The 26537-nt window shown below is 36.6% G+C and overlaps 1 protein-coding gene across 2 annotated transcripts; it reads right to left on the bottom strand.

Moving 5' to 3' along the window:
• Positions 1–6376: 6376 nt before the first annotated feature.
• On the bottom strand, positions 6377–25877 carry LOC140521603 (uncharacterized). Of its 2 annotated transcripts, XM_072636819.1 has the most exons (5): positions 25826–25877; positions 15376–15457; positions 10195–10321; positions 9538–9663; positions 6377–8848 (listed from the first exon to the last, which is right to left on the bottom strand). In XM_072636819.1, exons 2-5 carry the CDS (start codon positions 15406–15408, stop codon positions 6480–6482), a joined length of 2655 nt encoding a protein of 884 aa, XP_072492920.1. In that variant the 5' UTR covers positions 15409–15457; positions 25826–25877; the 3' UTR covers positions 6377–6479. The 2 variants fall into 2 exon arrangements, with proteins under 2 accessions (XP_072492920.1, XP_072492921.1); XM_072636820.1 differs by lacking the exon at positions 25826–25877 and having other exon boundaries at positions 15376–15490.
• Between the last annotated feature and the right edge of the window lie 660 nt (positions 25878–26537).

Below are 26537 nucleotides of genomic sequence, written 5' to 3'. Positions count from 1 at the left end.
TCAATCAACAAGCATTTATTAGACACATGTGCCAAGCACAATGTTAAGCCATGGGGAAACAAAGAAAGGCAAATACACAAGGAACTCACCTTCTAATGGGGGAAAGAACATGCAAATGACAATATAAATACAAGACATATACATTGGAGATGAAAGGTATCCTTAGAGCGAAGGCACTAGCAACGGGAAGGACTGGAAAACGTCTTTGCAAAATACAGAACATGCAATGGATTCACAAGAGCCCATAAACAACTGTTACAAGCAAATAAAGGATCAAAGATATACCAAAATACTATTTTTGAAACATTTATTTACTTTTATAATAGTTTATTATCTCTCCCTCACACTCTTGCCCCCATTAAACAATTTTTAAAATAAAAAATAAAACCTTTATAGTAAATATGTATGTTGTTGTTGCTCAGTTGTTTCTTTGTGACCTCATTTGGGATTTTTCTTGGCAGAAATACTGGAGTGGTTTACTATTTACTTCTCCACCTCATTTTACAGATGAGGAAACTGAGGCAAACAAGATTAAGTGACCTGCGCAGGGTCACAAAGCCAGTTAAGTGTCTGAGGCCAGATTTGAACTCAAGAAGATGAGTTTTCCTGATTCTAGGCCCAGTGCTATATACCCTATGGCACCACCTAGCTGCCCAGCAAATATGTACAGTCTTCACAAAACAAATTCCCACACTATGTCCAAAAATCTATGTATCATTCTGCATTTTAAGTCCATCACCTTTCTGGCAGGAGGTGGGCAGCCTCCTTCAATCTTATTGGACTCATGGTTTATCATCACAACAAGAGTTCTAATATCTTTCAAAGTTGTTTTTCTCTATAAATGTTGTCACTGTATAAATTGTTCTCTCAGTTCTACTCATCGAACTCTGTGTCATAATAACCCTATTGTTAACAGAATTATTTGTAATAGCAAAAAATCTGAAAAGTGATGGGCTCAGAAACTGGGGGACAATTGAATAAACTATGTGATTGTAATGGAATATTAGTACACTGCAAGAAAAGACAAATATGGAGAATTAATAGAAACAAGGGAAAATGCATGAAGTGATTCAGAATGAAGAAAATTATAGGATGACTGCGATAAGGTAAATGAAGACAACCCAAACAGATAACAAAACAAGTCCTATAACAGAGACAATATTGGCTTCAAGCTATTTAAACCATATAATCTTCCTTCTTATTATCAAATAACAAGCTACAAGCATGTGACATTCCATGTACGGTCAAGAAATGGGGACATAATGGATGTAGGTCTGGCCTTTGAATTTCGATCTTGCCTCTGGCACATCCTAGCTTTCAGCAGGTAAATCACTTAGCCCTTCCATGTAGTAGGTAACTCTCAGGTGAAATCTTCATTGGGGAATAGATGGAGAGCCTGAAGTAACCTAAGATCTCAAGTAAAAGCCAGTCATTTCTGGGGCTCCTCACTCTTTTCAGTTACAAATGCAAAAACAGATGTCCCATTGTAACTGGAAGGTTTTCCCATAATGCAACATTCACTGAAAGTTTTCATTTGACATGCGGTAATTATAAAGAAACTCTGCCAAGTGTGTGGGATACATTGCATTTCAGCAGGGAATACTAACCCTAACAAGACAGAATCATTCACTATCTGGCTATGTGAAGAATTATCAAGTGCAGTCCCCTATTTCCTTAAATTCTGTTATGTTATATAACATTTGATTTAGCAATATAGTGGTTTAACAATTAAAATGATATCTGTGTTAAATCCTGTACACAACACAGTGTTTTCAATAAATAGTCACTAATCATTCACAATTGTAATAGCAATAGCAACCTTACCTCAATAAGGTATTACATTGAAAAAAAATTTTAGTAGCAAAATAATGCAAAGCATTTTTACCTTTTCTCTCTGACAGTATGTTTCGGTGCTTGAGTTTTAATTCAGAGCAACAACATGACAAAGCAATAAATTATATTTTAATAAATGTGGCTTGAGCAGAACCAGGAGAACAATTAATGCTACAACATTATAAAAACAAATGATTTTTAAAAGGCTTAAGTCCAATGAAATGATCAAACATGATATCAGAGATCTGATGATTTAGAAGGATGCCAGCCTCCTCACAGAGAATCAATGGATCAGATATTCAGAGGGAGAAACACATTTTTGGATTTGGCCAATGGGAGGATTTGTGTTCCCTGACTATGTATTTGCTACAAGATTGTTTTTTTTTCTGGAGTGGGGGGAATGTAGGAGACAAAGAAGATAGATATTTATTCACTGAACAAAATGAACTTTTAAAAAAATGAAATAATGGCGTATCATAGCATAAACAACCCTTTTTCTTTAAAAATTAAATTGTCCCTCCCATTTCCCCTCTTTCCACTAAGAAAATAAAAATAATTTTAAAGCCCTCAACACATGCTGCATGCTCCAAGAAAACAATTACCATGTTGACCATGTCAAAAAATGTATGTCTCTTTCTACCTTTTAAGTTCATCACCTCTCTGTCAAGACACGAATCACGTTTCATTTATATTCCTTTGGACTCTTGGTTGTCATTGCATTGATCACACAGTTCTAAAGTCTTTGTATAAATTGTTCTGGCTTGGTTCATTTTATTCTGTATTAGTTCACAAAGGTCTTCCTAAGTTCTTCTGAAAATATCCATTTCCTCATTTCTTAACGGCACAATTATTCCATGACATTCACACACCAATTTGTTTAGCCATTCCCCAGCAGGGGAACATTTTTATACAAGCAGAACCTTTTCCTTTCTCTTTGATCCTTTTCAGGTATAAGCCTAGTGGTGGTGCAGCTGGGATAAAAGGCATGCAAATTTTAGTAACTTTTTAGGCATAAATCAAAACGCCTTTCCAGAATGGTTGGACCAATTTACAGCTCCACCAATGGTACACATTACATTACCCACATATATGCCATGTCTACCAAATTTGAGTATAATCTCTGCTAAAAACATTCATGTGGCCCTGCCCCTATGACTTTGTTCAAATTGCTCCATAAGTCTGTAATGGCCTTCCCATTGCCATCTCTACCCAAATATTGTACCTATTTAGGTGATGAAGCAGATATAATGCTGGTCCTGTAGTAAGAAAGATCTACCTTAGATCCTCACCAGATGTGTAATCCTGAATACATCACTTAAACTCTGTCTGCTTCAGTTTCCTCACTGGTAAAATAAGGATACTATCATTTAAATCCCAATATTATTATAAGGATAAATTAACTTGTATGTATGTGTGTGTGTGTGTCTACACAAAAATACGTATGTATTTTTATTCCCATAGTAGATGCTTTAACATTTGTTTCCTTCAAACTTCTATTCTGGATGGGCCAGCACAAATGCAAACCCTTCTATGCATTCCTTCCCTGGTCTCCCCACCAAGCAATCAATGAAATGAATCACTAAGTATTTATTAAACTCTTGATATGCACCAAACACTGTGCTGAATCCTTGGAATACAAAAAAAGGAAAAAAAAGAAAAAGAAATCTTTGCTTTCAAGGAGCTTACATTTTAATAAAGAATACATTTACATATGGAGGTGGTCCCATGATAAACAGAGAGTTGACAGATGGTAATTTGGGGGAGAAAGGCACCTGAAGCTGAATTCCTCAAAAGGGGACATCTAAACCCAGGCCTAAAAGGAATCCAAGAAGTCAGGAGGGAGAATGTTCCAGGTATGGGGGATGGTCAGTGCAAAGGCAGAGAGAGGAGGTGGAACAGTAAGCAGGTCAGGATGGATCAACCATAGAATGCAGTAGGAAAGGTAGGGTAGGGTCAGGTTGAGAACAAAACACAAACCACTGCAGTAGATATGCATCCCCCATTCATGCATCATAGCATCACAGATTTAGAGCAGGGAGAGAATGCACCTCTAGGTGTTCCCAACTTGCACTTGGGGTCAGTAACCTTTAGAGTGCACCTTTGTACTCCAAATAGGGAAGGATGCTGCACAGGAACCATGGGAGACATGTTTTCCCCTTCAACCAACAGTGAGATGCTTCAAATCTCTTTAGAACAGAGGCGTCAAACACACCACAAGACAGTATTGCTCAAGCAAGATTAAACTGTAACTGGGAAATATTTAACAAAATAAATAAAAATGCAAAGGAACACAGTGTTCATGTGGTTTCTTTAAGTCAACTATGCAGCCTGGACGGATCCTTGTTTCTTGGTGAGAGGCCCCATTTCACTTGAGTTTGACACAACTGCTCTAGAAGTCCCAGTGCCTAGAATTTTCAAACTTAGAAAAACTGAACCTTGGGAATTGATTACATGGCAACTGCCAAAGTGGGCACCATCTTAGAAATCTCCGTTATTGGCTAGGAGGTTTGATTATGGGATTATGCTCTCTAAGGAAGTCAAATTCCCCTCTCCTTTATACAAGAAGTTAGGGCTCAGGAAATAATGTCCTTGAATTCCCTTCTCAGGTATCTGTGTCTCATGCAATATTTTGTATTACAGTTGTTGCACATGTCATGCCTCCTGCCCCCTCTCTGGATCCTGTGAGCTATGTGGATCCACAAACCATTTTCATTTAGTGTCCTCTAGTACCTAGAATATCGTAACCTGAGTATTAATAGAAAGATGGACATTCTTCTCTCTCAAGGCAACTAACAATATTATAGCTAGTGACAAAATCAGACACTTTCTCAACCAGTGGGTATAAATTGAGGGCAGTGAGGTAGTGTAGTGGATACATCACTGACCATGAAGTGAAGATGGCCTCAATTCAAATGCTCAGACGCCTACTGGCTGTGTGATCTTGGGCAAGTCATGGAACCTCTCTGCCTTAGTTGCCTCATCCATAAAATAAGGATAATAACAAGAAATTGGGCAGATAAAATGAGATACAGAATGCCCAGAACATAGTAGGCATTATATATAAGTGCTAGCTATTGTTGTTGCTCTTAAGTCATCTTGGAAAAAAATTTTTGGTACAATGTTTCTGGGATCTGTTAGGCCCTGATCTGTTTAATATTTTAATTAATGACTCAGCTAAAGATGCATGTGTCCTGCTTATCAAATTTGCAACTGATACAAACGTGGCAGGGGAAGCTAATCACAGCCAAGATTCCAAAAGATCTTGACTTCTGACCAAATTGGACCAACCTGAATAGGATGAAATTAAAAATGGAAAATTTTACAGTTGAGTTCAAAATATCCACTGTACAAGTGTAAAGTAGGATGGCTGCCAGTAGATCATAAGAAAAAGACCTGGAATTTTGGTGGATGACAGGCTCAGTAAGAGTCAAAGAGTGGAAAGTGAAATTGCAGCCAAAATAGCAAATTCAATCAGGCTACATTAGAAGAGGAGTAAGACCAGGAGTGACAATATTGTAAGTATACACCTCAGTTGGAGTAGATTTAGAATTCTGTCATCAGATTTGCAAACCATATTTTAGGAAAGAATTTGATAAGCTTAAGGAGTCTGGAGGAAAGCAACCTAAATGGTGAATAGCATGTTAGTTCATGTTATATGAGGATAAACTGAGGATATTTTATCTGAAGAATTAAAAACAGGCTATCTATCATAGCTGACTTCAAGCTTATGATGGTTTCTCACAGGCAAGAATTTGGCTTGTTCTCTTAGACTACAGAGAATTTAAACAGGGAAACCAGATGGAAATTGCAAAGAGGCAAATTTAGACCTGATAAAAGGAAAAACTTCCTAATAACAGGCATTATCCAGAAGTGGAGCAGACTCCCTCAGGAACCCAGTAGGTTCTTCCTCACTAAAGAACAAAGGCTGGGTGAGGATTTGTACGGAGTATGGGGCAATCTTGTTCAGATAAAATTTGGACTAGATGTTCTCTGAGGTCCCCTCTAACTCTGAAATTTTATGATTTTGCATAATTTTTTCAAACCATCACTGCATTATAATAAATGCACAGTTATTCTTTAGTATGAATTTTCTCAGGAATTATGGTTTTTATTCATAAAGAATCTCATCAGTATTATCAGATAATTTGCAAATCCTTTAGCGGAAGGTTTCTGGAAAAAAAGATTTTAAATTCTCTATGATAACAATTTTCTTATGTACAAAGGTCTGATTCAGCCTGAATGCTTTCTAAAATTCATTCTATTTAACAGGTTCCTCTTTTTAGTATGAAGTGTCTTATGACACTTCTCTTTGAAACTTTTCATACATTCACTACATGGAATGTCTTTTCAGTATGAAAACTCTGATGTATACTGTTGCCCATATTAAGCCTTCACAATATTCTGTAAATTCAATGCACCTTTAAGAGCACTGATTAATATTTTTTAAGATTTCATTCTAGTTTTCTATACTCATTACACTTAAAAGGTTTCTCACGAGCCTTGAGTTTTCTTGTATGTAGTAAGGTTTCTCTTTCTGCAGAAGTCTTTCACACAATTTTATTTCTTAACATCTTCCCAGTATGACTTCACATTCATATCGCATGAATCTTGCCTCAAACCTAAAGCCTCTCCTGCATTCATGATATTTAAACACGACTTTCTCCAGAATGAATTTTCCTATGTGATTCAAATCTAGAATAGGTACAAAAAGCTTTCCCACATTCATTACATTTATAGGGTTTTTCTTCAGTATGGACTCTTTGATGTCTTGAGAGCTTCTGATTACTGCTAAAGGCTTTCCAACATGCACTACATTTATAGGGTTTTTCTCCAGTATGTATTCTTTGATGCTGAGTTAGATAACTATTACTGCTGAAGGCTTTCCCACATTTATTACACTTATAGGGTTTCTCTCCAGTATGAGTTCTTTGGTGTCGTGATAAATTTTGATTATTGTTGAATGCTTTCCCACACTCATTACATTTGTAGGGTTTCTCTCCAGTATGAATTACCTGATGTTGCATAAGGGATGAACTTTGCCTGAAGGCCTTCCCACATTCATTACAATTATAGGGTTTCTCTCCAGTATGAATTTTTTGATGTTGCATAAGTGATGAACTTTGCCTGAAGGCTTTGCCACATGTGTTACATTTATAGGGTTTCTCTCCAGTATGGATTCTTTGATGTTCAATCAGATAGCTGTTACTGTTGAAGGCTTTGCCACATGTGTTACATTTATAGGGTTTCTCTCCAGTATGGATTCTTTGATGAAGAGTGAGCTTTTGATGGCTGCTAAAGGCTTTTCCACATTCATTACATGTATAGGCCTTCCCTCCAGTATGAATTCGTTGATGCTGAATTAGATAGCTATTACAGATGAAGGCTTTTCCACATTCATTACATTTGTAAGGTTTCTCTCCAGTATGAATTCTTTTATGTTGAATTAGGTAGCTATTACTGCTGAAGACTTTCCCACATTCATTACATTTATAAGGGTTTTCTCCAGGATGAATTTTTTGATGCTGAATTAGGTTATTATTACTGATGAAGACTTTGCCACATTCATTACATTTATAGGGCTTCCCTCCAGGATGAATTCTTTGATGTAGAGTTAAGTAGCTATTACTACTGAAAGCTTTTCCACATTCATTACATTTATAGGGTTTCCCTCCAATATGAATTCTTTGATGTCGGGATAGCTGTTGATTACTGATGAAGGCTTTCCCACATTCGTTACATTCAAAAGGCTTCTCACCTGTATGAATCTTTTTATGTGTTTCAACATGTCCCATCTGCCTGAAAGTTTTTCCACATTCATTACAGCTATAAGGCTTCTCTCCAGTATGGATTCTTTTATGTTGTGATAGTTGCTTATTACTAATGAAGGTCTTCTCACATTCATTACATTTATACAGTTTCTCACCTGTATGAATTCTCTGATGCTGAATTAGGTAGCTATTACTGCTGAAAGCTTTCCCACATTCGTTACATTTATAGGGTTTCCCTCCAGCATGTATTCTTTGATGCTGAATTAGGTAGCTATTACTCATAAAGCCTTTCCCACATTGATTACATTTGAAGGGTTTCACGCCAGTATGAATTTTTTTATGCTGAATCAGGTAGCTATTACTGCTGAAGGCCTTCCCACATTCATTACATTTGAAGGGTTTCACTCCAATATGAATTTTTTGATGTTTGCTTAGGTAGTGTTTATTGCTGAAAGCTTTCCCACATTCATCACATTCAAATGGTCTTTCTTTACTATGAATTAATTTACATTTAATAAAGTGTGATTCCTGACAGAATGCTTTTCCACAATGATTACATTTAGAGGATATATCACTAGCATGAATTTTTTTATGTTGGTCTAAGTAGTATTTATTATTGAAGGCTTTCAAACATATATTACATTCATAAGGCTTCTGTCCAGCATGAATCGTCTTATGGATTTTAAGGTGTCGTTTCTGCTTAAAGGCTTTGCCACATTCAACACATAAGAAGGATTTTTCTACACTATGACTTTTCTTATGTAGAAAAAGGTTTATCCAGGAGCTAAAGACTTTCTCACATTCTTTGCATTTATGGGGTTTCTCTCCAGGATGAGTTGTCTGATATGGAGTTAGGTACTGCTTACTGTGCTCAGCTTTCCCATGTTCATTACATTCAAAAATTTTCTCCTCACCACTACAAACACTTTGAGGTTCAGGAACATTCAAACTGACATTGAAGTCTTTGCCAACTTCATCATGTTTAGAGGGTTTTCCTTCAGGATATGTCCTATGGGAAGATATATGTTCTGAATGGTGAATGAAGGGCTTCTTGCACTTCTTATGCTGGAATAGTTTTTCTCCTAAGCAGATTCCATTATGGTCACTTAGGTCTGAAAACAGATTGAAACTCTTTCCAAGGTTGTCATATTCATGGACACATTTTTTTTCAGGAATTTTCTGTTGTGTAGTGAGGATTGATTCCAGGCTGCATTTCAGTCCAAATGTATTATGTTCAGGAAGAAAATCTAAGAGGGGGAGGGAGGAAAAGTGTCAATATTCAATGCTCAATGACAAAATTAAATTAATTCATACTAAGTTCTAGATGCTGTCACATTAAGAATGAATATTAATCTGGTATAGGTAGAAGAATATTTATAGAATGTAAGTGAAGCACAGGTGGGTACGAAGATAATAAGAGAACAGTTAATTGCAGAGGACTTCATGAATGCCTTATCAGAAATTGAAAAGAGGTTATTTCTAACAGTAGATTTCTTAAACTAAAGAGAATCTCTGGCAAAAAAAATCACTTATTTTTAGAAAAGCATTAATTCCAAAAAAACCAACATCAATTTAATAAGTGCAAATTATACACAATAAAGCTCATTTTTTTAAAGATGTATGAAGAGGTCCATGATAGATATAGAGAACAGGTGACTGTATTTAACAATACATTTGAAAAAGTCTTACAAGATATCTTTCTGGACAAGGAATACCTCTTTTCTGAGGCTATAGGGAAATATGAGAACATGAAGATCAGGAGAAAATAAGATGAAGAAGTAGCTAAACAGGGACAACCACAATCCTTCTTCAGAGGCTTAGGGGTCATTTAGAATCAGATCCAGTACAACATGCCAAAGGTGATGTATCTTTACAGACTAGCTATGATGTAGCCTACAATCTTATATAAGTATTTGCCTTATTTTTCTTCACTCACCCACATAAATGCTTTTTCGGACTTCTTCCATTGGCAGCCATGGTGCTTCTTTTCTCTCCAACTGAGAAATCAGAAGTGGTTTGGAATCTGGAAGTCCTTGCTCATGAGGAAACATTTGGAAACATGCTGAGAAGAGAGAGATATTTAAGAATTCAACCTTAACCTCTTTCTCTTTAGGAAAATAAAAAGCAGTCTAGAATGCTATATATCTATGATCAATCACATCAAACATGGGAGATAACTGACAGGATCTGACTTAGGTTCAAATACAATTAGTTTATTTCAGCACTTTCCCTACAAACACTATGGAAATCTTCCATGTCTCCAAAGAGTAACTGGAATAGGGATTTGAGTAGAGAAGGTTTTGTCTTTTCTGAGGACAAAGCAGGCAAAGTACAGCTCCAGAAGCAAAATAATAAAACTGCTTATTTCCAGTTGTAAAAAGCTTCTCCTCTGAAAAAGGAGCAGGAACATCTCACCTCTTTACACCAAAGGAAACAGGGGTCTTTCTGTATTACATATATTCATGAGAAACCTCTACACACCAAGTCAGAACTCAGTAAATCACTTGAGACATTCATTCCATGACCTTTAGGAAATGAGAATGTAAAGTTACTCTAATGGTCAGACAATTAATGAGAGAAAAATCAGCCTTACCAAGGGAGACAAAATTCTCATAGTTTTCAAGCATCACATCCCAGAAAAGGTTCTTCTCAGCAGAATCCAAGAGGCTCCATTCCTCTTGGGTGAAGTTTACAACCACATCTTGCAATGTTAACAATTGCTGAAATAGTCAAAAATATTTCCATGCATTCAAAGGCCATTCTTCACATGGAACATGAGGAAGATATGAAATTAGTTAAATCTATAGTGAGTAGTTCAATGAAGGAATTAGAATATTTCATGTCAAGTATTCCTTGAAAATTTATTTACCATGTTCCACACTTTATACTAGACTTTGTAAATTATAAATAATTTTAACTTATTGCTTAAAGTCAACCTTACAAATCATTTTGCACAGTGAGGTCCAAATAAAACATTCAAGCTATTCTTTTAAAATTTTTATTTTTATTCAATGAACAAGCATTTATTTCTTATTCTCACCTCTCTTACCATTGGAAAACAAAAACAAAATCCACCAAAAATACACAGTCAAGCAAAATAAATTCCCACAATAGCCATGTAAAAACATCTGATGCTGTTATAACCATGTTCCTGCTTCTAACTGTCACAGGAAATTTCTATTATCAGGGTAGGCAAGCAGTGGAAGTTTGCCATTGCAATACTGGATCTATTAGTTATGAGATTAATACTAAGGCATCTGAATTACTGTAATAAGCTGCAAGTGCAGAAGATCTTGTTTGATCTGAATTTGTAGTCATTCCGCGGTCTAAAGAAGAGTTAAATCAGTGGCTGAACTTGTTATATATAAAAGATTCAGTTTCTGAAGTATCTCATTCTTTCAGAATATGAGTAAAATTAGACAAAGGTGGAGAAGTTTGTGAAAGAAAGACGTGAATCTGCTAAACTATGAGGTTAAAGTCAGGAACCTCTTCTGTTTATGTTTTAAGGATTAGGATTTCAGTATAGTCAGTTATGTTAGTGGAAAATAGTAATTTATGAGTTATGTTGTGTTACTTTAAAGGGAAATCTGATTTTACTCACATTTATCATTTAATCTGGAATTTGAATCTGTGTGTAGAGCATGCCCCGTAATGCATGCAAACTACTTAAGAGTCACTCTAAAGATGATTCCATTGTTTAAAGGGGTTTGGAGAGCAGTGGTCCATGTCCATGTCTGTTCAAACATGGTTATTAACTGACCATGTTTTACTATAGACAACATTTCATATAAGCTGCTCTCTGTATACAAGTTGGAATTATTATATTTACACATCCCATGTCAAGTATTTTGCCATTTCTTTTAAACATCTTAAAGCAAAATCATTTGTGTAATATTGAACCTTGGGATGAAAAAGCATCTACTTACCAAGAGTATTAGTTACATCACGATAAACTGTTATTTTTCAAGATGAATCTTTTACTGCTACCAATGTGAGATTACAGTCAAAGTATTGAGAGCTGAATCCACCAAAAACTACGATTATTGTAACTCGCTATTTTAGACCTTATGGGACTGTAAATAATATTATTCTGAGTCTGATTCCAGGTATGATTATCAAGGAATGCTGTTAATCCAATAATCCATGATTTCAGCAGCCCTATGGGATTGTCATCCATGAACTGCAGGTGGGATTCTCATGGGAGAGGTTGGGGAAACAACTGTTGGCATGGGCTGAGGTAGGATTTTCCTGACTCAATTTCACCAGTATCATATTTCCTCTTGAACAGAAAATACCCCATGTGGCCGAATTTATTTCTGTCTCAATGCAATTGGCTGTCTGTCTGTCTGTCTGTCTGTCTGTCTGTCTGTCTGTCTGTCTGTCTGTCTGTCTATCTATCTATCTATCTATCTATCTATCTATCTATCTATCTATCTATCTATCTATAACTTTCACCTGGAATTCACACAATATTAGGGAAGCATTATTCCCTTACTGTGTAACTATGTCCTTGTTCTTTTGTGAAAATTTCTACAATCATGTTGGATGATGGCTATAAATGCAACTAAGCAGATTTTTTTAGATTAATGCTGGACTACATCTGAATAACTATAGTGAGATGCAGATATAAGATTTGAGCTATTTGGCTGAGAATTTTAGTCCTTTCTATATTCTGAAAAACTAAGTAAATAAGTATTTAGCCTTGTTATCTGCTATTATTAATTATATATTCCAGTATAAAATAAGGTCCTTTAATTTTACATAATGGTATGGGGACAATTGGACAAATTATGTAAAGACTTGTGAAACCGGTATATAATTCTGTTATTTTTAAGGTTAATATTATAACTCAGTTCTGTGTTAATGAAAAGAATGGCAGCACAATTAGTTATGTCAAATGAAAAATGGATTCTGGTCTATCCTATAAATGACTTAAAGAGAGACCCACTTTTACTTGGAGTTATTCATTTGAACATGGATAGAAATTGAAAATGTTTTATTATAAAAAAGCTTACTTGTCAGGCACTGGTTTGATACTGATTAATCAATGTATTTTTATATCCCATCCCGGAATCTTTTGTTACAGTTGAAGTTAATCTGGCAATTTTTAAATGAATTCATTTTTGTATTAGAGTTTATTTTCTTATGAAAATGTTCTGTTATTAATTCCTCAGCAGACTCTCATCCTCCTAATAGGTGAATAAATAATGCCAAGTATAAAAACTGGGTTTTAACTTTCAGTTTGTATTTGAGTTTCTTAGATGTATTAACATGACAACTGACTAATGTAAAAATATAAATTCTGGTCTAAAGGGTTCCAAATTTGATTTTCTAAAAAGAGAAACTTAAGGTGTGAGCTTTTTTGCACTATTCTACCTGGTTATTGGCAAAGTTAATTGAAATTTGTGTTAGGACCAATTGTGAAGGAGATTTTTTTAGTAAGAGAAGAAGATCTCTACAAGCAATCTGAATCAGAGAAGCCAGTCAGCTGGAAACTGCTCTGAGACCACAGGAAACCACAGGGCTGCATCAGATGTTTCCAGAGAATCAGATGACTGTATAAGATGGGACTTCTATGAAATGGACAATTTCATTTTCTCATCGTTTATTTTTCCCTTTGTGTCTTTTATATGTAAGGTCTACTTATCAAAGGGGATTGTCCCCTTTAATTTTGTCAAAGCAGTGATCAATCTTTTCCTTTTCCCCTCACATTGTTTCCCATTATAAGCTTCATAGTTAGAAACTCTTGATGAAGTGCTTGTGTCAGCGATTCATTGAAGAGACTGTGTCTATCAATAGAATTAAATGAGGGAATGAGAAAAATTATTATTAATAACCAATGATTTGAAAAGATCCAGAGTTTTCCCCCATTTTCTAAAGTTCTTTCAAGCCTAAGCCTCTGAAAAACAGGGCTGATGATAGTAGATAGGATAACATTCTTCTTAACCTAGGTATTGCTTGGTCCTCTCTAACTCCAATCCAAGTCAATTGCAAGTCATGTCATCATTCCCTGATGTCATGGTCCTCTTCGAGAAAAGAAGGACAAACACAACAGGTATTGCTACTCCACCCAACCTTACAAGGAATTTAATCTAAGGTGAAACTCCAACCCACTCTGTTCTACTCTGGCTAGGATTGGGGATATAGATCCTTTGTTTGGATTTTCCTGAAGCTGGGGTGATTTGGAAGTAAATGACATGACCAAAGCCACATGCCCACTGCCCTCACCCCCTGTCATCCCCTCAGCAGAATAAGTCCACATTTCATTATAATAATCATTCTCTTTTTCTAATCCCTCAGAGACCTTTACTTAAGTTTTTTTTTTTTAAGACTCACTTTGCAGTGTCTCTATATAGGTACTGGATGTGTTACAGTAGATTTCCTCCTAGACAGTGTATGTATCTTACAGTTATTTTGAATGGGATTCTCTTTCATTATTACCTCCTGGATTTTGTAATAATTATATTAAATATATATTTATTTTATTATATCATATTAATTATATTATAAATATTATATTATATATTAATATAATATTATATTAAATATATAATATATAGCCATTGGTATTAAATATATAATATAGTAATATAATAAATATATTATATATATAAATTATATTAAAATACTGTTGACTTTTATTGGTAGGTTTATTTTATAACAATTGTATAAAGTGATTTTCCTAAAATGCAGGTCTGATCATGTCACTCTCCACCATCCCCCACTCAATAAGCTCCAGTGGCTCCCTTTTACCTCCAGGAAGAAATTTAAAAAGCTAGCCCTTCATTACCCAGTCACCTCCTATCTTTCCAGTTTTCTTATGCTTTACTCCCTGACATGTATTCCTTGAGCCAGTGACAGTGGTCTCCTGACTGTTCTGCAAACAAGATGCTCCGTCTTTCAGCTCTGGACATTTTCTCTGACTGTCCCCCATGTTTGGAATGCTTTCCCTCCTTGCTCCCACTACTCACCCCTCTGGCTTCCTTTAAGTCCCAACTAAAATTCCACCTTCTACTAGAAGCCTTCCCCAACCTTTCTGGATTCTAGTGCCTTCCCTCTTTTAATTATTTCCTACTTCTCCCGTATATAGCTTGTTTGTACATACACATTTACGTGTTGTCACACACACATACACACACACACGCTAGGCTGTGAGCTGTTTGAGCCAGAGATTTCATCCTTTGCCTCTTTTTGTGCGCTTAGCACAATGCCTGGCACATAATAGGTATTCAATAAATGTTTATTGATTATTTGAATGAGACACATTACTGCTGTGTACCTCTGATAACTCATATGTCATACTTGTCCACATGATTCTTAAAATACATTTCAGCATTAAACATGATTCCAGAGGACTAATGATAAATAAAGAGTGCTACCTACCTCATGAGAAAGAGAGGCAAAGAACTAAATATATAAAATGAGACACAAATTGTTGGACCTGGATAATACAGTTATTTATTTTGCTTGACTATGCATGTTTCTTACAAGAGGTGCTTTTCTTTTTCTCCAAAGTTGGGAGGGGAGACAGAGGGTGAAAGTGGGAGGGAAAGAAAAAAGATTTTTGACTGGAAAAAAATAATTTCTTTAAAAGGTATGAAGTCTAGCAGCCCTTCATCAGACATAACGGGAAGCAAAGTCTTCTAAGAAAGAATAATTGAAGTTTAGGGCCCTGAGTATAATTTGTTGGAAGAAGGAGTTAAAGTAAATGAAATGTGTCCATGATTTTAGGAATGAAAATACTTTTCAGGAGGGATAGAATAAAATAACTTACGTGGGAAAAGGCTGTAAGGCACTCAGAAGTCATTCTTTGTCACCTTGATTCTCACTTTTTGATCAGTCTTGAGAAACTACAACTGGGGAAGGAGAAATATGTTAAGCAGAAAATCAAGCTTATCTTGCATTCCCTAAACTCAGCAAGATAGAAATGTAATTTCTATGTATATGTAACCTAACCTGAGCATCAATTCCATGGTCCTCTACAGAAATATAAGTCAAACTTACCTAAGAATAAACCTACTTTTATTTGATATCAATGAGAAGAACCACAGATATTAGTGCCTGAGACCTGGATTCTAAGCCACTGCTTCTAGCAAACTCCAAGCGATAGGGCTCCAGGAAAGGGAATTAGTTGACGTGAGTTAAATTCACAGACATTGCTTCTAGATTCTGCACTGATACTGAGTATACAAACAAAGCTCTCTATGGCTCAACACCCCTTACTGAATTAAGGAAAATATTTCCACTGCCTTTTATTCCTCAAAGGACATGAACAAAATTAATTTTCTGAAATTTTTGGATAAAACTTTGTGATATTAATGTACCATGGGTACAGTCACAAACTGGTTTGACCCAGCAGTATCACTTCTAGATCTATATCCTAAAGAGATCAAAGAAAAAGGGAAAAGACCTATTTGTACAAAAATATTTACAGCTGCTCTTTTGTGATGACAAAGAATTTGGGAATGGCTGAAGATGTTGTGGTAAATGCTTGATAGAACAGTATCATGCACAGGAACAGCAATATTGTAACTGATCAACCTTGAAAGACACAGCTACTTCGATCAAGACAACAATTCAAGGTAATTTCAAAGGAGCTATGATGAAAACTTCTATCTACTTTCAGAGAGAGAATCAATGAGTTCTAAGTGCAGACTGAAGCATACTTTTTCACTTTCTTCATTTTTCTTGGGTTTTTTTTTCTGTTTTTGTCTTTTGTAACATACTAACATGGAAATGTTTTTTCATGACCTTACATGTATAATTGATATCACATTGCTTGCCTTCTCAAGGGATAGGGAAGGAGCAGTAGGAGGGAGGGAGAGAATTTGAAATTCAATTTTTTTTATATTTAAAAATACAATTTGGAAATATTTAATGAAATAAAAAATGTTTATATCAGAAAAGAAAAAAAGAAAATTCTGTGACAGGACATAAAAAGAAATAATAAATATGGCTAGTATGGAATTGACACACCCATATACACATATATACTTTGCAACTTCATTTTGTGGGTTGTCTTCCTCCATTAAAGTGAAAGTTCCTTGACTGCAGGAGCTTTCTTTCTTTCTTTATCTCTCTGTTTTTCTCTCTTTCTTTCTCTCCCTCCCTCCCTCCTTTCCTTCCTTCCTTCCTTCCTTCCTTCCTTCCTTCCTTCCTTCCTTCCTTCCTTCCTTCCTTCCTTCCTTTCTTCCTTCCCTCCCTCCCTCCCTCCCTCCTTCCTTCCTTCCTTTCTTTCATATATCCCTAGAGCTTAGTACAATGCCTGGTCCATAGTAGGTACATAATAAGTGTTTATTGATTGACTGAAGTATGAGGATAGTAGGGAAGCACCAGGCTACTTTTCATAAGTTCAAATCACAAAGCCCAAAGATACTGAAAGATTTTAAAATTGGGAATGCTGAGATACTTACAACCTGTGATCTATAAACAACTGTAGGATATCACTGATAAAATTCTAGTTTCTAAGGTGTACAGCAAATTGATACAAATGAATAATATCAAAAACTGTCATAACAGATAAGTGGTCTAAGAAAATCAACAAGCTGTTTTCAAGAGAATTACAAACCTGAAATGGCCACTTAAAACATGGTCTAAATTGCTAAAATAGAAAGAAAGAAAGAAAGAAAGAAAGAAAGAAAGAAAGAAAGAAAGAAAGAAAGAAAGAAAGAAAGAAAAAAGAAAGAAAGAAAGAAAACAAAGCAAGGAAGGAAGGAAGGAAGAAAGAAAGAGAAAGAAAAAGAAAGAAGAAGAAAGAAAGAAAGAACACATCATATAAACTGGCAAGGATAACATAACATGGGAATAATAATATTAGGTAGCATTTGTGTATCACTTTAAGGTCTACAAAATATTTAACACATATTATTTCATTTAATCCTCCTACCAACATGGGTTCAATCAGTATTAAGAATGCTGAGAAATGACAGGCCATTGATGGAAGAGCTACAATGTAGCCTATTGTAAATTTCAATTTAGAATTATGTAACAAAAGTAACTCAACTGTTCATACTCTGTGACTCAACAATCACACTACTCAGTGGAATTCAAATAGAGACAAAGGTCCGATACATACAAAAATATGACCCCCAGGACAGATTCAAGGTGATCTACCAAGACTTGTAGGAAATGGAGCGTAAAATGAGCAAAATCATGAGATAAATTATATGACTACAGTAACATAAAGAAAATAACTTAACTTCAATTTCATGTAAAAGACTATTTTTTATCTTCTAGAACTGCCTCTATTACACCTTTTCTTAAAAAGGTGCACACTACATATTCCTGTAAAAAGTATGAAAAATCACAACAATATACAGTCATATGGAAAAATACTCTATATCACTATTGATTAGATAAATGCAAATTAAAACAACTTTGAGATATTATCTTACACCTATTAGATTGGCTAACATGATAGAAAGGGAAAATGAAAAATATTGTAGGGGATGTGGAAAAATTGGTACACTAATTCACTATTGGTAGAACTGTGAACTGATCTGACAGTTCTGGAGATCAATATGGAATTATGCCAAAAGAGTTATTAAACTATCTATACCCTGTGACCCAGCAATATCACTATTAGGTCTGTTTCCAAGGTAATTAGGGGAAAATATGTTTACCTTCTAAAATATTTATAGCAGCTCTCTTTGTGGTGGCAAAAAACTGTAAATTGAGGAGATACTTGTCAATCAGGGAATGGCTAAACAAGTTGTGTTATATGATTGTAATAGAACACTAGTCTGTGCTACAAGAAATGATGTGCTGATTTATTTTAGAAAAACACAGAAAGATTTGCATAAAATAATGAAGAGTGAAATGAGCAGAACCAAGAGAATGTTGTACACAGTAATGGCAATGTTGTTCTACGAACAACTTTGAATGACTAAGTCATTTTGAGTATTATAAATACTCAAATCAACCACAAAGAACCTATGTAGGACAATACTATCCACATCCAGAGAAAGAACTGATAAAGAGATGTACAGTATGGTTTTACATAATACATCTATATAATATGTATATATATGTTATATATATGCATGTGCATATATGTGTATATACATGTGTTTAATGGTAGCCTTCTCCAGAGTGGAGGGTGGAGGGAGAAAAAAAGTAAAAATTGCACAGCAGAGAATAAGAGATAAATTAGAAGCAGAAAAAAGCAAGATAACCTTGAAAATGAAGTGTAGTATTAATTACGTAGTTTTTCATAAAAAGCAAACAGCATGAAATGGAAAATCATGATTTCATATTGAATCTTCTTTTTATGTTGTGTTGTGTACATGGAAGTATTCTTTTTGTATTTGAGTTCAAAATAAATAAAAAAATTTAAAGTGTAAAATTTGCTTCTCTTCTAATTTTTTTTAATGATATGATGTGATCATCAATACTCAGGCCACACACCAATTTTGAATTTACTACAGAGTATAGAATACTATGTTGGTCCAAATATACGTCTTTTTTCCAGTTATCCCAGGAGTTCTTCTCAAATAAGTTCTTTCCTAAGCATTTATATCTTTAGGTTGGTTAATGAGGTCAATCATTTCTGATTCTTCTGTATGTAGTCTGATCCAGAGAGGTACAAAATGAAGCATACATTTTTTAGACATAGCGTATGGGTCAATTTGTTTTGTTTGATGATACTAATTTGTTAAAGGGCAGAGATTCTATTAGGAAGGAGCAGCTGGTCAAACAGTGACAGATACAAAAAAAGAAGGAAGCATCAATTAAATATTTTTTAAAAATACACAGATGAGAGAATGAAGTTTATATGGGGACACAAACAAGAAGGGCATCTTTGTTACTACTATGCTAAATTTAACATTCACAAAAATAATAATAAAAACAATAAAAAACTATACCTAACAAGTACAGAGCTTTATTACAATCTCCTTTGTTGTTCTTTTTGTCGTGAAATATTCATATTTATGGATGTTTAAGTTCATAATGAAAAAGAAAATTAAATTTAAAATAGAAAATTATGCATATATGTCATGTACCCACATATAAATGTGTGTGTCTGTATACACACACACAACACAATATGAAAGGATAAAGCTATTTACCTTCAAGGACCTGAGGAATATTAATAGTTGCCATTTATATATAGATTTAAGGATTACAAAGTACCCTGCACACATTACTTAATCTGGTCTTCCAAACAACTCTGTAATACAGGTGTCATTAGCAGATGACAAATGAGTAAACTGAAGCTGTTTAACAAAGATAATTAATAATACAATGATAAATGATATATTATAGCATATAATATATAAGCACTTTGGATGGATAAAAATTACATTTTTACTTACATATAATTGGCTTCCCATGAATTATTATACATTTTAAAACATGGTTGTGAGAGTCCATAGACTTCATCACACTGATCAAGGGATACAAGAGACAAAAAAGGGTTAGGAACCTTGGCCAAAGGAAAGGTCTTCAGGATTGTACCTGACATATATTGACTTATACTCCCAAAAGTCATGCGGCTAGTCAATGTCTGAAAAAAGATTTGAACTCAGAGCTTCTTGATTTCCTAATTTTGACCTCTATCCACTAACCCAGGTTGAAAGAAACAGATAATAAAATAGAAAAGAATTGAAAAGGAAAAGTAAATAAAATGGTAGAGAGAACCTTAGTAATCATCTCAGCCAGTTCCCTTATTTTAGAGGATATAACCTAAAAAACTTAAGTGATCTTTTCATAAAGCAGAGGTCTGACCAGGTCCCTCCTCAATGAACTCCAAAGTTTCCCTATCAACTTTGGGATCAAACATAAACTCCTGTGTCTGGCTTCTAAAGTCCTCTTCATCCTGACCCCAAACTACCATTCCAACCAATGCCACTCCAAACTCCCTTTTGTATACTCTATGGTCCCGCCAGATTGGCCTTGCTTACTCCTCACCTATATTCATTTCCTGTCTCTGTGTCATCTACACCTGGGATATTCTGGTCTCGTCTTTGCCTCTTAGAACTCATTATTTCCTTCACTACTGAACTCTAATGCCACCATCTATGTGAAGTCTTTATTGACATCTCTTAGCTTGCTCCTGCCCACAATGGGAAATTATTTATCTTGTATTTATCTTGAACATGCATGTGTGCTTATACATATATCATGTCACCAATGACATATGTAAATGTTCTCTCAGTGAAAGAAAGCTCCTTGAAGGTAGAGACTGTGTCATTTTTATCTGTATATCTCTAGTATCTGGCATACAGCAGGTACTTCATAAATATTAGTCAATTAATACATGAAGAAGACAGTTAAATAACAGCATCAGGACTCAAACCATGTCTTCTTTCCACTGGGCCATGATGATGAGGGTGAAAAGCAGAGCTGTGCTTGTAAATGATTAACAGCCAGCCTTCCGAAAAAAATTATCTATTTACATACATAAATTTCTTATAAATTTTACTGATATAAAGAATATGTGTCACACAATTTTCAAAAAATAATGGATCATATAATACTCTTTATTGTAAATTCTATATCGCCATTTGTTTCTCAGGGAACATTTTCATTGATTTTTGCCAGTCCTTGAATCAGCAGTCAACCTCTGTTTGCAACCATGAAATGACAAATATAGTTGAGCACCAATCATTTTGACACTCTTTTTCCAAACTTGCTATCATTATATCTAATATATGGTCTGGTAAATAATTTTCCATCTTCATACACATTACATTCATTAAATGAGAACCTCTTTCCTCTTTAGTGCTAACTTTTTAGTTTTCTTTATAGTGTCAGGGATCTGTACTGTTTCTACTTTACAAACAAAATCCTGAAAATCTCTCAAATCAATTTTATGTTTTAAAATTTCACTTCCAGGGGGTGGAGTCAAGATGGCAGAGTAGAAGGACTGATCTGCTCTAGCTTTCCACCGACAGCCTATAAAATACCTGTAAAAATGACTAAACAAATTCAAGGGCAGCAGGAGCCACAAAATGACAGAGTGAAACAGATTTCCAGCCCAAGACAACCTGAAAGGCTGACAGGAAAGGTCTATCACATGGGGTTCAGAGCAGAGCATAGCCCAGCCTGAGCCCTACAGCACAGATAGGACTTGAGCAGGCTTCAGGGTACAGAATCATGGGTAGTAGCTGTAGTTTCCCGATTTCTCAATCCACAAATGCCAAAGACAGTTTCAAAGGTCAGTAAGAAAGCTCTTTCACCTGGGTGAGAGAGGAGCACAATCAGGCCCCAGCCCTGGCCCAAGCCACTGCAGTAGCACATCCACTTTTGGGGCCCTCAACCTAAAGACCCTGGGGAAAGCGAGCAATTGACCTCTGTCTCAGTCCTGAGTGGCAGTCCTGTGGTGAGGAGGAGCACTGGCACTGGAGGAGTCCAGTCAGTGGTGGCTGCGGAGAGGGAACCCTACTTGCAGTTCCAGGGCAGAAAAGTGTGCTTGTGGTTTCTCACAGACCTGATTGCAGGCCAGGAGAGGAGTAAACTCCTCTCCCTTGATTGTGCCACCTTGGAGGAACCGAGAACTTACAGGTCCCTAGATATATCTCAGAGAACAGCTACACAAAACCTCTGAAGGCTAGGGCGGTTACCCTCAACTTGACAAAGGACTCAAAAGTTGAGTAACTGACTGGGAAAATGCCAAAAAAGGAGGAAAAAATAAGTCTACAGAAGGTTACTTTCATGATGAAAAAGTATTCTCTTTCATCCTTTTGGATGAGGAAGAAGAAAGGATACCATCAGAGGAAGTCATAAAAGTCAAGGTTTCTACATCCAAAACCTCCAAAAAAAATATACAATGGTCTTAGGCCATGGAAGAACTCAAAATGGATTTTGAAAATCAAGTAAGAGAGATAGAGGAAAAACTGGGAAGAGAAATGAGAGTGATTCAAGAAAATCATGAAAAGCAAGTCAACAGCTTGCTAAACGAGACCCCAAAAAATGCTGAAGAAAATAACACCTTTAAAAACAGACTAACTTAAACGGCAAAAGAGGTCCAAAAAGTTAATCAGGAGAAGAATGCTTTAAAAGGCAGAATTGACCAACTGGGAAAGGAGGTTCAAAAGCTCACTGAAGAAAATAGTTCTTTAAAATTAGAGTGAAGCTGATAGAAGCTAATACCTTTATGAGAAACTAAGAAATTATAAAACAAAACCAAAAGAATGAAAAAATAGAAGACAATGTGAAATATCTCACTGGAAAAACAACTGACCTGGAAAATAGATCCAGGAGAGATAATTTTAAAATTATTACTCTATCTGAAAACCATGATCAAAAAAAGAGCCTAGACATCATCTTTCAAGAAATTATCAAGGAAAACTGCCTGGATATTCTAGAACCAGAGGGTAAAAAAGAAATGGAAAGAATTTACTAGTCACCTCCTAAAAGAGATTCCAAAAGGAAAACTCCTAGGAATATTGTAGCCAAATTCCAGAGTTCCCAGGTCAAGGAGAAAATATTACAAGCAGCCAGAAAGAATTCAGGTATTGTGGAAATACAATCAGGATAACACAAGATTTAGCAGCTTCTACACTAAAGGATCGAAGGTCTTGGAATATGATATTCCAGAGGTCAAAGGAGCTACAATTACAATCAAGAATCACTTCCCCAGCAAAACTGAGTATAATACTTCAGGGGAAAAACTGGAACTTCAATGAAATAGAGGTCCTCCAAGCATTCTTGTTGAAAAGACCAGATCTGAATAGAAAATTTGACTTTCAAATACAAGAATCAAGAAAAACATGAAAAAGTAAACAGGATAGAGAAGCTTTAAGGAACTCATTAAAGTTGAACTGTTTACATTCCTACATGAAAAGATGTTATTTGTAATTCATGAGATCCTTTTCAGTATTAGGGTAGTTAAAGGGAATATATATGTAGATGCATATGGGTACATATGTATGTATATATTATATATGTGTATGTATGTGTACATGGGTGTATGTATGTGTATATACGTGTGTGTGTATATATGAGTTGAATATGAAGGGAGAATACCTAAAAAAATAAAATTTACTGTTGAATGAAATGTACTAGGAATAAGAGAAAGGAAGAGGTAGAATGTAGCAAATCATCTCACATAAAAGAGGAAAGAAAGAGTTTTTACAATGGAGAAGAAAAGGGGAGAGATGAAAGGAAATAATTGAACCTTACTCTCATGGGATTTGGCTTAAGGAGGGAATAACAATAACACTCAATTGGATAGGGAAACATATTTTACTCCAGTCATCTCCAGTCATCCTGATAAGTATCTGGTCCCTGGAATCAGATGGCTCTGGAGGAGAAGTGAGGTTGGTGACCTGCACACCCCTCCCTCACTCGAAACAAAGTCAAGTGCAAGTCATGTCATTATTTCTCTGGTGGCATGATCTTCTTCAGCAGTGAAGGACAAACATATATTATGGAAGTGTTTTGCATTGTTGCACATGTATGACCTATATTGAATTGCTTGTTTTCTCAGTGAGAGTGGGTGGGGAGGGAGGGAGAGAATATGGAACTCAATGCTTTAAGAATGAATGTTAAAAATTGTTTTAGCATGCAGCTGGAAATTAAGATATACAGGCAATGGAGTATAGAAATCTATTTTGCCCTACAGGAAAATAGAGGGGAAAGGGGATGCAAAGAAGGGTGGGTGATAGAAGGGAAGAGAGAGAATGGAGGAAGGGGTGGATGGGGTGCATGCTCTCCTGTGGTAAGGGGTGTGGAAAGATGGGGAGAAAATTTTGAATTCAACTTCTTGTGGAAGTGAATGTTGAGAACTGAAAAATAAATTATATTTTATATATATATGTATAAAGAAAAAAATTTCACTTCCATGATACACTTTTTCACTAGTTATCTGAAGTGAATTGTTCATAAGACCAAGTAAATGGGGGCAGCTAGATGGCACAGTAGATAGAGCACCTGTCCTAGAGTCAAGAGAATCTGCATTTAAATCCAGCTTCAGATGCTTACTAGCTGTGTTACCCTGGGCAAGTCACTTCAACCCAACTGCCTCCAAAAATAAAAAATAAAATAAAACAAAGGCCAAGTAGATGGTTCTAATAAATCAAGCTAATTAAAAATGCTTTCATTCTTTCTGTTCCTCCTCCCAAAAAAGATATAAATGGAATTGGGTTCACTTTTGAATATTCATTATTAAAGGTACAATCATTAAATTAAATTATTAATTAGACTAACATAATCAAAGTACATTTTGCTGTAATTGATGTTAATTCTTTTAAAGTAAGAAATAATATTACTTGTTAGGAGCTGATTGAAATCATCATTGGTTGTGTTTCACAAGGGTTCACAGAATTGCTGAAAATGTAAAAAATGGTCTTTTGGGAGCTGGTACAACTTATCAGGAAGGTGCTAAATCAGGGGTTCTTAATCTGGGGTCCATGGACCCCCCAAAGGGTCTATAGATATATTTCAGAGGGTCTAGAACTTTGGATAGAAAAAATGTCTATTAAAATACAATTGGTTTCTGATGTGCTTTTGTTAGAAGTACTTTTCAAAAACATGATTCTGAGAAGGGATATCAGAACGTCCAAGGGAGCCAGAACACAAAGCAGGGCTGGGACCCCTGGCCAAAGGCAAGGTCTCCCGGACCGGAGATGACGCATGAGATGGAGTGATGGACCTGGACCCACATATTCACTAAAGCCTTTGCACACACGATCTCCTTTGAACAACCCAGCGGGGTCTTGGTGGAGAATGAGGTTCGGGACACCCCGAGCCTCCGACCCAGCTGGTCCTGCTCCCCAAGCCCCTCACTTGGGGAGAAGAGGCTGTGGGGGTGGGGGAGTCCTGGCTCCTGGGCTCTCATTCCGAACCCATCACCTGCCACACCTGGGACCCCAGGAGACTCACCTGCGACACCTGGGGCGGCTGGAACCCCGGCTCGCCTCCCCCATCCCTTCCCGGGTGGGAGGTCCCGCTGTCGGACCCAGGGCGGCCCCCCCCGCCACCTTAGCCCTAACCCCTTCTCCCATCCCGCAGTCCCCTCCCCAACCCCATCCCCACCCCACTCCCGCGCGGTCCCCGCCCCTTCTCCCGCCACCCCGACCCTCCCCCCACCTCCACAGCCCAGGAGGGGGAGAACTAGCCGGTGTCCAACGGGTCTTTGTCCAGCTGGACAAGGAAGAGTCTTTGGGAAGGGCAGAGGGGAGGAGCGAGAAGGTGGGAAGCAAGAGAGGAGGGACAGGCAGATACGCGCGCTTGCACATCCACGGTCACGGTCATGCTCAAACTCACTCACAATCACTCACCCGCTGCAAAAAAAATGACAGGCAAGAATCCCTACAGTCCTGGAACTGCGCTTGCGCATGTTTAGGAACGAACTCTGATTCCCAGAATCCACCGGGAAGAGGCGCATCCGGTTTCCCGCGGGATGGATTCTGGGAAACTGGAGTCTTACCCCCCCCCCCCCCCCCTGAACATCGCAGTCCTCAGCCTTCTGGGAATTGTAGTCCGGCGGTTGTTTCTACCCTACCCGACTCTTTGGCGGTTTGTAGAAGTAACAGTCAACTAAAAAGCATTTATTCAGCGCCTACTATGCAAGGTGCCAGACTCCATACTAAGAAATACAAAAGAAAAAAAAATTGTCCCTGTCCTTAGGGAGCTTACATCCCACAGGGAGAGACGTGCCTACAAAAGTGGCTACCACTTACTTAACTAAAAGAAGCACCTTGAGCAGTTCAGCCATTACCCAGGATTGCAGGGGACCATGGATGCTGCGAGCTACCCACCTGCTGAAAAAGGCGATAGACTCGGCGTAGAATGAGACACGTTTCTCTGAACAGGGGCAATCAATACTTAACTATGAATATGGGTTACAAGGGTTTTGTTTTCCCCCGCCCCAGCCCTTCCACGGGATTGAGGGAGCGGGGGTGTAAGAAAATAGGAGGACTGTCGTTGTGGAATAGGGGGCAGCCGGTGCTGAGGCAGGGACAAGGGAAACAGAATGTGCCTGTTTGTGTG

Source organism: Notamacropus eugenii, chromosome 1 (assembly GCF_028372415.1).
Source record: "Notamacropus eugenii isolate mMacEug1 chromosome 1, mMacEug1.pri_v2, whole genome shotgun sequence".
Classification (NCBI taxonomy): domain Eukaryota; kingdom Metazoa; phylum Chordata; class Mammalia; order Diprotodontia; family Macropodidae; genus Notamacropus; species Notamacropus eugenii.
The sequence above is the reverse complement of the archived record's forward strand: the minus strand, read 5'-3'. Positions and strand labels throughout refer to the sequence as shown.

Bases quoted from the DNA above. Each gene is read 5' to 3' on its own strand.
- LOC140521603 (XM_072636819.1), bottom strand. From the start codon at position 15,408: ATGACTTCTGAGTGCCTTACAGCCTTTTCCCAC. The intron at 9,664-10,194 runs GTAAGGCTGATT...CTCTCTTCTCAG, and splicing joins TGAGAATTTTGTCTCCCTTG to CATGTTTCCAAATGTTTCCT. The intron at 8,849-9,537 runs GTGAGTGAAGAA...TCCCCCTCTTAG, and splicing joins CCGAAAAAGCATTTATGTGG to ATTTTCTTCCTGAACATAAT.